General features: G+C 57.7%; 1 protein-coding gene across 3 annotated transcripts; it reads left to right on the forward strand.

The window, feature by feature from the left end:
- Positions 1-3,110: 3,110 nt before the first annotated feature.
- Positions 3,111-11,362, forward strand: SP7 (Sp7 transcription factor). Of its 3 annotated transcripts, XR_010663122.1 has the most exons (4): positions 3,111-3,332; positions 3,776-3,843; positions 8,488-10,337; positions 11,163-11,362. XR_010663122.1 is itself a non-coding variant. In XM_065935513.1 (3 exons), exons 2-3 carry the CDS (start codon positions 3,823-3,825, stop codon positions 9,760-9,762), a joined length of 1,296 nt encoding a protein of 431 aa, XP_065791585.1. In that variant the 5' UTR covers positions 3,111-3,332; positions 3,776-3,822; the 3' UTR covers positions 9,763-11,362. The 3 variants fall into 3 exon arrangements, 2 of the variants coding, with proteins under 2 accessions (XP_065791585.1, XP_065791586.1); XM_065935513.1 differs by having other exon boundaries at positions 8,488-11,362; XM_065935514.1 differs by lacking the exon at positions 3,776-3,843 and having other exon boundaries at positions 8,488-11,362.
- The last annotated feature ends 1,183 nt before the right edge of the window (positions 11,363-12,545 follow it).

Consider the following 12,545-nt stretch of genomic DNA (forward strand, 5'->3'; position numbering starts at 1 on the left):
GGATTGGGGCTCTCAGAGGAAGCCCAGGGTGGGCAGAAGGTAGCGGGGTGGAGGAAGCACTTCCCTGAGGAGCAGGGAGATAGAAGTCTCCCACTCTCCCAAGGGTCCACTCACCCCACCCCCACCGACCTTTCCAAAAAACGAGCTAAAGAAAACTGAGGCAGGTTCCAGATTCAACCCCTCTAACCTAGAAATCCCACCCTGCTTCTTCTAGGGAAGGGAGGCAGGGAGGGAAGGGAGCGTCCCTGTGGTTCAGCTCGGTCCTGGGGTTGAAAGATCAGAAAGGCACCATCCCACCCCTTCCTTCAGGGGCGTCCATCTCTGGAGCTCAGTGTCTGGGTGGCCATGGGCGGAGGCTGAGGGGCCCCCAGGGTGGTGGGGGGTGGTGGATAGAAACCAGATGCCTAGGGGGTTTATACTGGAAGGACCAGAGCCGCAGCCTCTACCCGCCCCTGCCACATGGCGCCTCTGCCTGGGCTGCCCCACCCCCTGGGAGGCCGGGCTGAGGGAGGCCTGAGAGAGTGGAGGCAGGTCCTTGGTCAGGGCTCCCAGTTGCTGACCCCAGCCCCTGGGGGCGCTGGGAAGGGCGTGTGTGTCTGGGCCCAGGAATAGCAGGATCTGGACTGCAGGACTGTCTTAAAAAGGGTGTGGAAGAAGTCAGAGCCCGGGGTCCTGGGGAAGGGAGCTGGGAGCTTCAGGCAGCCCCTCTGCCCTGGTTTCAGCACAGACGTTTGGGAGGGGGCTGTGTGTCCAGGCATTATCCTACTGGGGTTGACACGTCAGGGGCCCTGGCTCACATCTTCTGGGGACCCTGCTCCTTGCTCTTCCCTAGCACTCCTGCTCCTCCCCCGGTAGGATTAGGGATCCAGATCCCCAAAGGAAGTGGAGAAGGCTGACCATGCCTGTCTCCCCTTACCCTCCTCAACCCCACACCTCCTCTCCTCCTGCTTCCTTTTCCTTTTCAGTTGCTTCCTTTCCTCCCCAATCTAGTTGGAAACCCAACCCCTCGCTCACCTACCCTCTCTTCTCTGGAGTCTAGACTTCTCTCCTTTGCTTCAATTGCCTGCCTGGTCTAAAAGCGGGATGGCTTTCTGCTGGTGATGTAGTAACTTGCCCAAAGCTTCCCCTTTTCCTCACCAACTTCTGAGCTGGGTTTGGGGAAGGGGGCCCAGAAATCCATTTGGCACCTCAGGCTCAGAAACACCCCCCACCAGGGGGAGACTTCGAGGTCATGGGACACCCCACCACGGGCACTTCCTCTTGGGCAGACGGGTGGGGTGGCCCGTGTAATCATCGGACACAATTATGGACTATTTATACTTCATCCCCGCCCCCCACCTGCCTGGCTGCTTTAACCCTCTGCCTCCGCTGGACCTGGCCAGGCCTCTTGCAGTTCTCCCTGTCCTGGAGTTCTTCCGAAGCCATTGTCTCCTCATCTTTGTTTCTCTGGGCCTATTTCTTTTCCTTTTTACTGTTCTGTGTTGTTGTTGTTGTTTTTAAGCCACATTCTGGTCTTGTGTTTTCCTCTCTTCTCTCCCTATTATTTCCCTAGTTTCTCTTCTGATTTTATTGGATTGTTTCATTTGCTCTGTATGCCTCTCAGTCTTTCTGTGTTTCTTCTTTTGCCTTCTTTTCCTTTGTCTGCCAGTCACCTTGCTTCTCTAACCCTCTCCTCAAAAGCTGGGTGTACAGGGTTCTGTTGGAGAAGTCAAATCCTGGGACTGGAAACCCTAACTCCCCCACCATCCCTTCCTAAACATTGACCCTACCTGCTGGTTAAACTGCAGGTAACTCTCCCAGGACTTCCAGCTGCTCCTGCCCCCTCCCCAACTTTGCCTTGAGAAGCTGAGCTGGGAGAGTCTGAGGAGCCTGGAGGTGGGCACCCAGGAAGAGCAAGTGAGGGGAATGACTGGGGAATAAGGAGAGTGGGGAAGGACCAGGCTCCATTCCTCTGCTGGGCAGGGCTGGCCCGGGGAGAGGGGTGTGTTGGGGAATAACTTGCAAAACAACCTCGGCTGGCTGGGCCCCTCAGTGGGAGAGATGCTGGTTCTTCCACTTGGCTGCCCAGTCCTCTTTCTCCCATAAACTTACCTCAGGGTCCAACTTTCAATTCATTGACTTTTTTGCATTCCCCTCTTCCAACTGGTTGACTTTCTTTTCTTCCCCATTTTGATGAGAAGTCAAAGTTGGGAAGTCCTGCCTAAGCTCTAACTTCAATTCTTCCTGCTGCAGGGGGAATCGATGCATGACAGTGAGAAAAGGAACCAGGCACCCACTCCCAGGAGAGCATGAGCGCTCATGAGAACTACCCATTAAAGGTTGGAGATTGGATATCTGTGTGGCCAAGAAGGGCTTAGGGCTGATAACTGGCAAGGAATGATGGTGTCTGGGGTCTGTCTTTGGGGGAAAGGGAATTGATCCAAAGAGGCCAGGTTCAGGCATGGATGAGCTGACCCAGTGACTTCCTACCTCCTACCCTCACTCCTGCTTGCCTTAAATTTTCTCAGATATGCAAGATCTAGCTTCTGCCCCACAAAGGGAGGTAGGCCTAGGTGTCACTTCTCAAGACTGAAACTGAGATACTAGGAGGAAGACTAGGGAGCCCCAAGCCTGTGCCAAGCCCTCCCCACCCTGTCCCTCCCTCCAGGTCTTGCTCTGGAACCTACCTCCGTGACCCTCAAATACTTGGGCAGCAGAAAGCCTCAACCCCAGAGCACACCCTTCCTCCTGACTTTCACAACACACAGTCTCTCGAGGTGGGTGACTGGGGAAGCAGGCATCTCTGTGGTCAGCTCGGACGTGTGTGGGGGGCGTGCGCGCCTCCAGCCATGTCACTGCGATCATCTGTGTGTGAGTTTGTCTCTGTTCATTCATGACAGTGGCCGTGCCCTGGTGGGGAGCCCGGCGCGCGTGGACGTGCACATGTATTATCGTCCTGTGTTTGTCCATGAGTGTGGATGTCAGTGTGTTCCAGTCTCTCTGTGTGAGTGTCGTCCCCAATCCCCCATCCCCCCCCCTGGATCTCTAATTAGTGGTTTGGGGTTTGTTCCTTTTCCCTCCTGTTCCTTCCCTCAGCGGCAGCAGCGGCGGCGGCAGGAGCAGCAGCAAGAGCAGCAGCAGAAGCAGCCGCCGCCGCCACCCGCGGACCCGCAGCCAGGACTCCGGAGTCAGAGTAGGATTCTAGGATCAGAGCCTGAGTGGGAACAGGAGTGCAGCTGGCCTAGGAGAGGAGCGGAGCCCTCCCCGGACCCTCAGGCGACCCCTTGCCAGCCCTCCCAGTGCCAGACCTCCAGAGAGGAGAGACTCAAGACACCCAGCCCCTTATCCCCCAGGTACAGGACCCTCGGGAGCTCTGTCTGGGAGGGATTCCCACAGCCGCCTATGGGATGGCTGGGGGCAGGGTGTGGGGCACCTGGGCCCACCCTGCATCTGCCCAGACCCTCAGCAGCCTCCGGCATGCCCTGACAACTTGCCCTGTCCCTACCCCCTCCTGCTTCCCTGGGAGCCCCGTTTCTCCTCTCCCGCCCAGATCCCTTCTTTGGGGGAGCTCAGCAAATGGAGCAGGAAATTTGGACCCTCTGCCTCCCTCTCTCGCCCTGCTCATTGGATCCGGAGCCTTCTCCGCTGGGAAAGCTGTAATTAGAGGGTGGATCCCTACAGACAGAGAGCAGCCCCCCCACCCCCACCCCCACCCCCTAGTCCCTTCTAACTTTAGATCTCTTCTCTCCCATTCTCCCATTCTCCCTCCCTCTCCCTCTCCCTCTCTCCGGCTCAGCTCTCTCCATCTGCCTGGCTCCCTGGGACCCGTTCCCCAGCCTCAGGATGGCGTCCTCCCTGCTTGAGGTAACTGCCCCCTCCTTCCCCCAGGACACCAGCCTCGATCTGAATGGTCCTAATCCCTGTCCACTCCCACCTTCTAACTCACACAGACAGTTGGTGCTTGTCACTTCCAGGGATCAGAGGAGGGGTGAGGGGCAGGGGGCAGGAGAAAGGGGAGGAGAGAGAGCAGGGCAAAGGGTCACGGAGCAGTCAGAGGAGGACAGAGGGGATTAGGTTAGAAGAAGGCATGGACCCCTAAGGTCAGCCAAGCACACCAACTCAGGAGTGGGCGATGGATGGAGAGAGGAAGGGGAGGGGAGTGAAGAGAGAGGAGCAGGAGAGAGATAAGCTGGTAGGCGACAGGGGGGGAGAAATAGGCCAGAGGACTGGCTGAGTGGGCATCGGGTAACAGTGAGTACATGGTTCTTTGGGGGTCCTGGCTCTCGGGACTCACCCTAAGCAGTGTCTTGTCTGGTTTGTAGGTGGGGAGGGGGCTGGGCTTCTGGGCTGGTAGCAGAGGAGGTGGGCAATGAGAGAAGGGAGAAGGCAGTCCATGCATGTGGGGGGGCTGACCAGAGGAACTGGGCCCAGGTCTGAGAGGCAACCAAGGAGGAGGGCCAGGGTCTGAGGCCGCCTGCCCGGCTCACAAATATTTAGCTTTCAGCCAAAGACAAACTCAGCTCTATTTTGGGAGTGGGAGGCTCCAGGGCGGACCGGGCCACTTCCCCTCCAGGCTGGGACCCCAGCATCCCTTGGCTCTGGCACTGAGGATGAAGGGAACTAGGGTACCATGGGGGTCAGGGCTTGGGGGCTTGAGAAACTGCTGACTCTGCCAGGTCTTCTGGAGGGACTCATGGCACATCGTAGTTGGAAAGGCGGACTCATAGTCACTCAGAGACTGTCTGAATGTCCTGAGTTCTCCGTGTCTCTGTTACCACCTCTGCTTTCTGGCTCCCTCCATAGGAATTTGGGACCAGAGAGCCCTCCCCAAAGATCAACTCCCATCAGTGTCCTTGATCACTGATTCTTGGGCCCCTCTGAAGGCCCCATGTCTGCTCCCAGTACACTAGCTCAGGTCCAAGCTGACTCACTCAGCCCTGCAGGAGAGGTGTGTGTGAGATGGACCAGAAATCTCTTAACACCTGTGTTCACTGGCCTGCATGTACGTGTCAGAATGTACAGTAGCACACCTGCACGTGTGGCTGACTTTATGGGAGCACAGGTGTGCGTACACGCTGGGTCACCCGAGTATCTGTTAGTCCAAGTGGGGGATGGTGTGTGTAAGACTGGTGGATAGGGAATCTGTGACTGACTTTGAGGGAATGGTATGTGAGACAGTGGGACAGACACCATGACCTACTTGGGGGTCCTCAAGGGCTGTGTCTACCCTCTGCTGCAAGGAGGCAGATTGCTCACCCCACCATCTCCCCGAGAGACTCTCGACTGAGCCATCACTGAAACGTTGTGCTTGGTCTGGAGGAAGCTGGAGGACTAAGGTGCATGGAAACCCTGGGTCCACCCAAGGCAGGGGCCGTGTCAATGGGCATGGGCTTCATGCCAGAGTTGCCAGCGTGGCACTGGGGCCTGCGGGAATGGCTGGGCCAGAGGTCTGCTGGAAAGACATGGGGTAGCAATTGGCAAGAGGAATGTGTCCTGGAAACTGGGCTTTCTTGTCCCTCACTCCCTGTAAGCTGGAGATGCCCCTAACACCAAGGCTTCCAGCCTCTGTCTCTTTGATCTATTTTGAGGGGCACCTGGGCCCTCAAGCTTCTTCTTACACCCCCATCAGGAAGTCCTCTTGGACAGTGAGAAGAACTTGGGGGTTCAGAGAGGGAAGCTTGACTGGAGGCTCACCTGGGCTGAGTGAGATTCAGAGGATCACGGAGGAGGGAGAAATGGGGATGGGGGCTAGTGGGGATGGAGACTTGGAAGCTGGAAGAACTAAACAATTTGGGAGGAGGCTGAAAGTGGACAACTGGAAACTGGGACCTCAGTTGGCCAGTCAGCACTCAGATGTCCAAGTGAGCCTTCCAGTGCCAGGTCAGGGGAAAGAGGGCGGGGTCCCCTCCCCATGTGAGAGTGAGAGCTGGGACAGCTCCTTACCTTGTTCCTTCTCCAGAGATTCCCCCTTCAGTACTTAAAGCCTGTTTTGGTGTGGTTGTCGTTGTTTTCAATGGATGTGGGTGGAAGTAGGAGGAAAAACAACTTGAAGGTGGGCTCCAGCCCCCGGCTCCCCCATATGGGGACACAGACACACACATATTTAGAATCCTTAACCAGGATCCTCTCCTTAGTTCTTGGGAGAGCCCAAGCAGCAGGACAAGGAAACTGAGGCTGCGATGAACCTTAGCCAAGTGCCCGGCTCTTGGCCTCCAGAACCTTCTGAGCGGTCTGGTGCCCGGCTCCCCCTTCTCTGCCCCTCTGGGCCCTGGGGCCCTGTGTTCCCCAGGGCGAGGGTCTCCTGTTGGCCTGGGGCTGCTTGCCTTCTCTCACCCCTCCTTCCCGCCCCATGGCTGGGTGGGGTCCCTGGGCTTGGCTGAGGCCCCTGTGGCCACAGTGTGAGGGCCGGGCGGGGGGGACGGCGTCGGCGTTTTTAAAAATAAACCGACCGCAGGGAAACCAACGGAGCTGGGCCAGGCAGGCAGAGGGGGAGGGGGTGGTCAGGGGGGAGAAGGAGGGAGGAGTGGCCTGGTCTGGGGGTTTTCTGGAGCCCAGCACCATGGGGATTTTCTCTTAGGTAGGAAATCTGCCTTCCTCCCCCACCTCCCCCTTTTCTTTCTTCCCCTCCTTTCTTTTCTCTGCTTTCCTGTGCCTTCCTTGCCCAGCCTCTTTCCATCACCTCTCTTTCTTTGTTTATTCTGCTTTCCTCTCTCTCCCTCCTTTTGTCGCTTTTTCCTTCTCTTCTCTTTTGTGTCCCTGCCCATTTCTGCCCCTGTGGGCCAGCTCCCGATGTTTTTACTGCCCCCCATCACCCCCCACCACCAGGGGCTTTGAGGTCAGGTTCTTACCCTGCAGGCTCCTCTGCTCTGGTTCTATGGGTCTCTGCCCCTCTCCTTTGCACAATACGTTTCGACCTTTCCTTTCCACTAGGATTTGCCTCCTGCCCCAGCAGCTGCCCTGCCTTACCCACTCTCCGCTTGGGAGGTGAGAGGCTCCAGGAACACCCTGGCTGGGAAGGATGCAGGGCTTCTGCCATGGCCAGATTTGAGGATGCTTTTGATGGTTCAAATTTGGGAGTCCATGGTGTCATCAGGACCTCAGAAAGAGGTCATTGGGCAGGGAGAACAGCAGGCTTCCATTTGGGAGCAGTGCAAGGCTAGCCATTGCACACACAGCCCTCACTGCAAGGCTTTAAACCTCAGATCTACCTTTAGGATTGGTGTCACAGGCACATACTGTGCGCTAGGAGCTAGCAAGCTGGCCTGGAAACCCTGGATTCTTGGGTTCTTTTTCAGTTTTACTGGGAAGGTACCAGGTACATTTTTGTTGTTGTTGTTGAGGGCCCCTGTCAAAGGACTATACAGGGTCAGCTTCTGACTTGTTTTTGGTGGGATTCTCAGTAGTGGATGCCTATGCATGCCAGCCAGAGATTCAGGAGGGCATCATTTCCTTCTAGGATGTCCCAGAGCTGACTCAAGGAGGAGTACCGTGAGCTCCTGAGGGATGGTGGTCTCAGGGGGGCTTGGTCTGGTAGCAGCAGCATGATGGGCATGAAGGGCATTCAGTATTACTAAGAGCCCTGTGGTCTGCATCTACACACATTTCCCCTCATTCACTGTGTTGGAGGGGTCTCTATGTGTTAGGGGACCCTGAGGCATAGAGGGAGGTGTGTGGCTGTGAGCCCCTATCATAGCCAATCCAATTCCCTGCCCTGGAAGGGTGTGAGGATTTCAGCTCTCCAAGCCCTCCCAGAGGGGTACCAGCTGGCTCCACAAAGCAGGAGGTGCCTAATGCCCGCTTGAAAGACATTCTTGCCTCAGCCACAGCCCTGGCTTGGCGGCAACCCTGTTCCCTCTCAATGTCCCAGTGTCTCCACCGTCGCTTCCTCTTGCTCCCTGGCCCAGGGTCCCTGCCAAGAGAAAGAGATTCCTTACCAGGGACATGAGGACACTGCTTTAGGGTGACTAGGCCACTGCCTTAGTCAGGAGATGAAGCAGAGACAGGAAGTGAATAAGGGGTCAAGCTGGGAAAACCTGGAACGGGGGCAACTATGGTCCCCTAAGACTTTGCTTCTCTCCACGCTCTTTCAGCCTCATTTTTCCTCTCCAAGTCCCCCCACCATGGCCTCTGCTCCCAACCACTTCCAGGGGTCAGGATCCCTAATACTCACTGCATCCAGGTGCTGCCTTGATCCCCGGCTCTTCTCATAGCTATTTAAGAAGCATCTCCTGTTCCTCAGAGGCCCTTGCACACCCCCAGCATCACAGGGGGTGATGCTTCCTGCCTGCTAGAGTGGGTGTTAGTGGCCCTGTCTTGGTCCTCTGCTCTTTTTCTAGACTATCTGAACTCTTCCCTGCATCCCAGTCCTCACTGCCCACCCCTCTCCCTGACCTTCCTCCTTACCTCTTCCTCACCCCTTTGTTCTTCTATTCTCCAGGTCTCCAGGGTGTGCAGTCCTTCTGCACATCTCCGTCTCTACCCCTAAGCAATACTTCTGTTTCCCCACAGGAGGAAGCTCACTATGGCTCCAGCCCCCTGGCCATGCTGACAGCAGCGTGCAGTAAATTTGGCAGCTCCAGCCCTCTGCGGGACTCCACGACACTGGGCAAAGCAGGCACAAAGAAGCCATACTCTGTGACCAGTGACCTTTCGGCCTCCAAAACCATGGGGGATGCTTACCCAGCCCCCTTCTCAAGCACCAACGGGCTTCTCTCCCCCCCAGGCAGCCCTCCAGCGCCCACCTCGGGCTATGCCAATGACTACCCTCCCTTTTCCCATTCGTTCCCAGGGCCCACGGGCACCCAGGACCCTGGGCTCCTAGTGCCCAAGGGGCACAGCTCTTCTGACTGCCTGCCCAGCGTCTACACCTCTCTGGACATGGCACACCCCTATGGCTCCTGGTACAAGGCAGGCATCCATGCAGGCATCTCACCGGGCCCAGGCAATGCTCCTACCCCTTGGTGGGACATGCATCCTGGGGGCAACTGGCTCGGTGGCGGGCAGGGCCAGGGTGATGGGCTGCAAGGGACACTGCCTGCAGGCCCTGCTCAGCCTCCACTGAACCCCCAGCTGCCCACCTACCCGTCCGACTTTGCCCCCCTTAATCCAGCCCCCTATCCAGCTCCCCACCTCCTGCAGCCAGGGCCCCAGCATGTCTTGCCCCAGGATGTCTATAAACCTAAGGCGGTGGGCAACAGTGGGCAGCTGGAGGGGAGCGGTGGAGCCAAACCCCCCCGGGGTGCAGGCACAGGGGGCAGTGCTGGCTACGGGGGCAGTGGGGCAGGGCGCTCCTCCTGCGACTGCCCCAACTGCCAGGAGCTGGAGCGCCTGGGCGCCGCTGCGGCCGGGCTGCGGAAGAAGCCGATCCACAGTTGCCACATTCCGGGCTGTGGCAAGGTGTACGGCAAGGCCTCCCATCTGAAGGCCCACTTGCGCTGGCACACGGGCGAGAGGCCTTTCGTCTGCAACTGGCTCTTCTGCGGCAAGAGGTTCACCCGTTCGGACGAGCTGGAGCGCCACGTGCGCACTCACACCCGGGAGAAGAAGTTCACCTGCCTACTCTGCTCCAAGCGCTTTACTCGAAGCGACCACCTGAGCAAACATCAACGCACCCACGGCGAGCCAGGTCCAGGACCCCCAGCCAGTGGCCCCAAGGAGCTGGGGGAGGGCCGCAGCACCGGCGAAGAGGAGGCCAGTCAGACGCCCAGACCTTCTGCCTCACCTGCACCCCCAGAAAAAGCTCCTGAAGGCAGCCCGGAGCAGAGCAACCTGCTGGAGATCTGAGCCGGGTGGAGGTCTCCAGCCCACTGGAGGCTGCCTTTCCAGCCTCTCCTGGCTCTGTGGACCACTGCTTGCCCCTCACCCCCTTTGCCCCATGCATGTTGCCCTTTGCAACTCTATCTATCCGTCTCCCCCTCTTCCCACCCATTCTGGGCCTGGGAATCGCTCTGCATGCCTCCTCAGCTTACTTCCTCCCCTTGCCATGAGACCCTTCTGCAAACTCTCATCTCAGGCCGTCACCTGGTGCCTGATCTCTGCACTCAGGGCTTCAGAAGCTCTTTCCTCACCACTGCTCAGTTTCTCTCTCTGCTCTTACCTCACCAACTCACTTCCCCTCCATCTGGGCTCCCAACACTTCATTTCTCCATCTCACTAACTCCTTTATGTGCATCTTTTCTGCCTCCCAAGCTTATTTACCACTATTCCTTAGCTTTCAGGCTCCAGTCTTCTCAACTTTGTAGTCCACTGCCTTCTATGCTCCAGAGCGTTTTTTTTACAAACACAGTCATGATGATGATAATGATAATTTATTGCCCCCTGGTGGCCTCTTCATTAGGGACCAGAGTTCGGGGATTGGGGTAAGTGACCTGGCAGGGAGCAGGGTGCCAAGAGGGGGCAGACTGGTGGGGATCTGATCCCAAAGATGGGGTGACCCCAGGGTCAGGGAGGCTGCCCCCAGGCATGTATATTTAACCCCTATGTTCCAAGAGAAATGAATAGTAATAATAATAATTCTATTTATCTAAGTTATGATGACAGGTCAGGTAGAGTGAGCTGGGGAGGGAAGGGGGTCCATTTCTGCTATGGAAATTTTAGCCAAATGCATCTCTGTCTAGAAAAAGTGATAGTGGAGATCTTGTTAATAGAACTTCTATCATCAGGGTCTCAGTTAATGGTATTTCTCTTAACGGAATCTCTGCTAATAGAGTGAATTAGCTAGATCTCTGTTAATGAGTTGATGGGGTATCTCACAACTAGGGATCCCTAATATTTCCAGCCCTGGCTAGAAGCTGTGAAAACTCAAGCCCTATGGAGGGGAGAACTGGAATGTACTCCAGATTCCTTGACCCCAGAGCAGGTTCTTCCACTACCCCTCCTGACACCATGACCCCATTAGGCTAATCCCTTGTTGCCATCTTAACAGAGCTTGCAGCTGCCATCTTAGACATGCTCTTTGGGGAAGCCCATCTAACCCAAGGAGGACATTAGTTTGGAGGTGTCTCTCCTGGAGAAAAGGCGGGGAAGGCTTCCTCTGGGATCAGATCAAGAAAATCGAGTATTTGTTGAGTGCCTACTCTGTGCAAGGCACTGTGATAGGCTGGTGCCCAGAAGTCATGAGAAAGAAGAATTTATAGACCTAGGAGGACAGAGGTCCCCAAGCTGACTTGGGGTTGCATCCACAGGCCGGCAACCTGGGACTTCCGATGCTCCCAACTCCACCTCCAGTGACTTTTAAAACCGCTTCGTGCCTTTGAATGCCTTTCCTGTGACTTTGGATCCTCCTTTTCTATTTCTTGCTCCCTCGAGGCCCCAAGTTAAAGGGTTAAAGCTGCCGGAGCTTGGGGAGAGGGTAATATTGTGGAAGGGAAGGAATCAAGCCCTCATGGAGTCTTTTTTTTTTTTTAATTTAATAAATAAAAGTTTGATTTTAAATTTTGTCATGCTGAGAAAAGAGGAAAAGGAGGGGAGAAAGGTGAGCCACAATATTTCTCCTTGGCAACCCGGGGAGTCACCAGGGGCAGCGTGTCGTGCCTGTTTGCACGTTACGCCCGGGACTTCGGCTGTCCGGCCTTGCGGCGGAGGTCAGTTTTTGACGGCCCAGAGCTCTCTGCGGAGTTGGGAAGGCAAAGAGGTTTCTTCCCCGGCTCTTCCTCGGGATCGGCACAAGCGGACCTGGCCCGGCAGTAGCCGGGACGCGCGCGGGCCCCGTGCGGACTATCGCGCGGCCAGAGCCCGGCGCGGTGCGGCTCCCGCGGGCGGACCCGCCTGGCACGTAACCCGCCCCCGGCCCGGGGCCTGCAATCAGTGGTGCCCGCCACGGAGTTAGAGGCGGAACAAAAGGCACTCTGTGGCGTTCAGCCCCCAGCCACAATAGGGCTTTGTGCGGCCCCCGCCCCCTAGGACTCCCCCGCCAGGCAGAGGGGCTCACCCGCAGCTCCCCCGGCCTGGGCCCGACTGCGGGCGGCGCCCCAGTCCGCCGGTACCCCTCGGGGGTTCGGGAGAGGCCCGCCGCGCTGCAGCGGGGAGGGGTCGGCGTGTCCCAGGAGGCGATTCGGCCGAGCTTGAGCTGCTGCCCCCTTCCCACCCCGCCCCCGTCCAGGTGCGAAATCTCCTGCCCTCGGGCGGGGCGCGGGGCTTCAAAGGCGCTTTGAAGAAGGATCGGAGTTCCGAGGACTCTCCCGCGGGCCGGGGGCCGCGGCGGAAGAGAGTCTGAAAAGGGGCGGGGGACGCCGAGGCTCGCGGCGGCGAGAGGGGGCGGCCCGAAGTGGACCCCCGGGCTCGGCGCTACCCCGCTGGGCCGGCTCCTCGGGACCCCCCAGGGCCTGGCCTTCTCGCCTGCCGGTCTCCGCCTGTCCGGTGCCAGCTCCCGCCCGCCGCAGCCTCGCGGTCGTCCCCTCCCCGGCCCCTCGGCCCCTTTCATCTTCCCTAGACTCCGCTTGGGGTTTTGCTGGTTTCTGGGAGATAAAAACCGCCTCAAATAGCGGCGGCGCGCTGCCAGGACAAACAGGGCCGGGCGGGCCATGTGCGCCTGGTTACCGGCCCCGGGCCGGGGCGCCGGGCTTCGG

Source organism: Muntiacus reevesi, chromosome 4 (assembly GCF_963930625.1).
Source record: "Muntiacus reevesi chromosome 4, mMunRee1.1, whole genome shotgun sequence".
Lineage (NCBI taxonomy): Eukaryota > Metazoa > Chordata > Mammalia > Artiodactyla > Cervidae > Muntiacus > Muntiacus reevesi.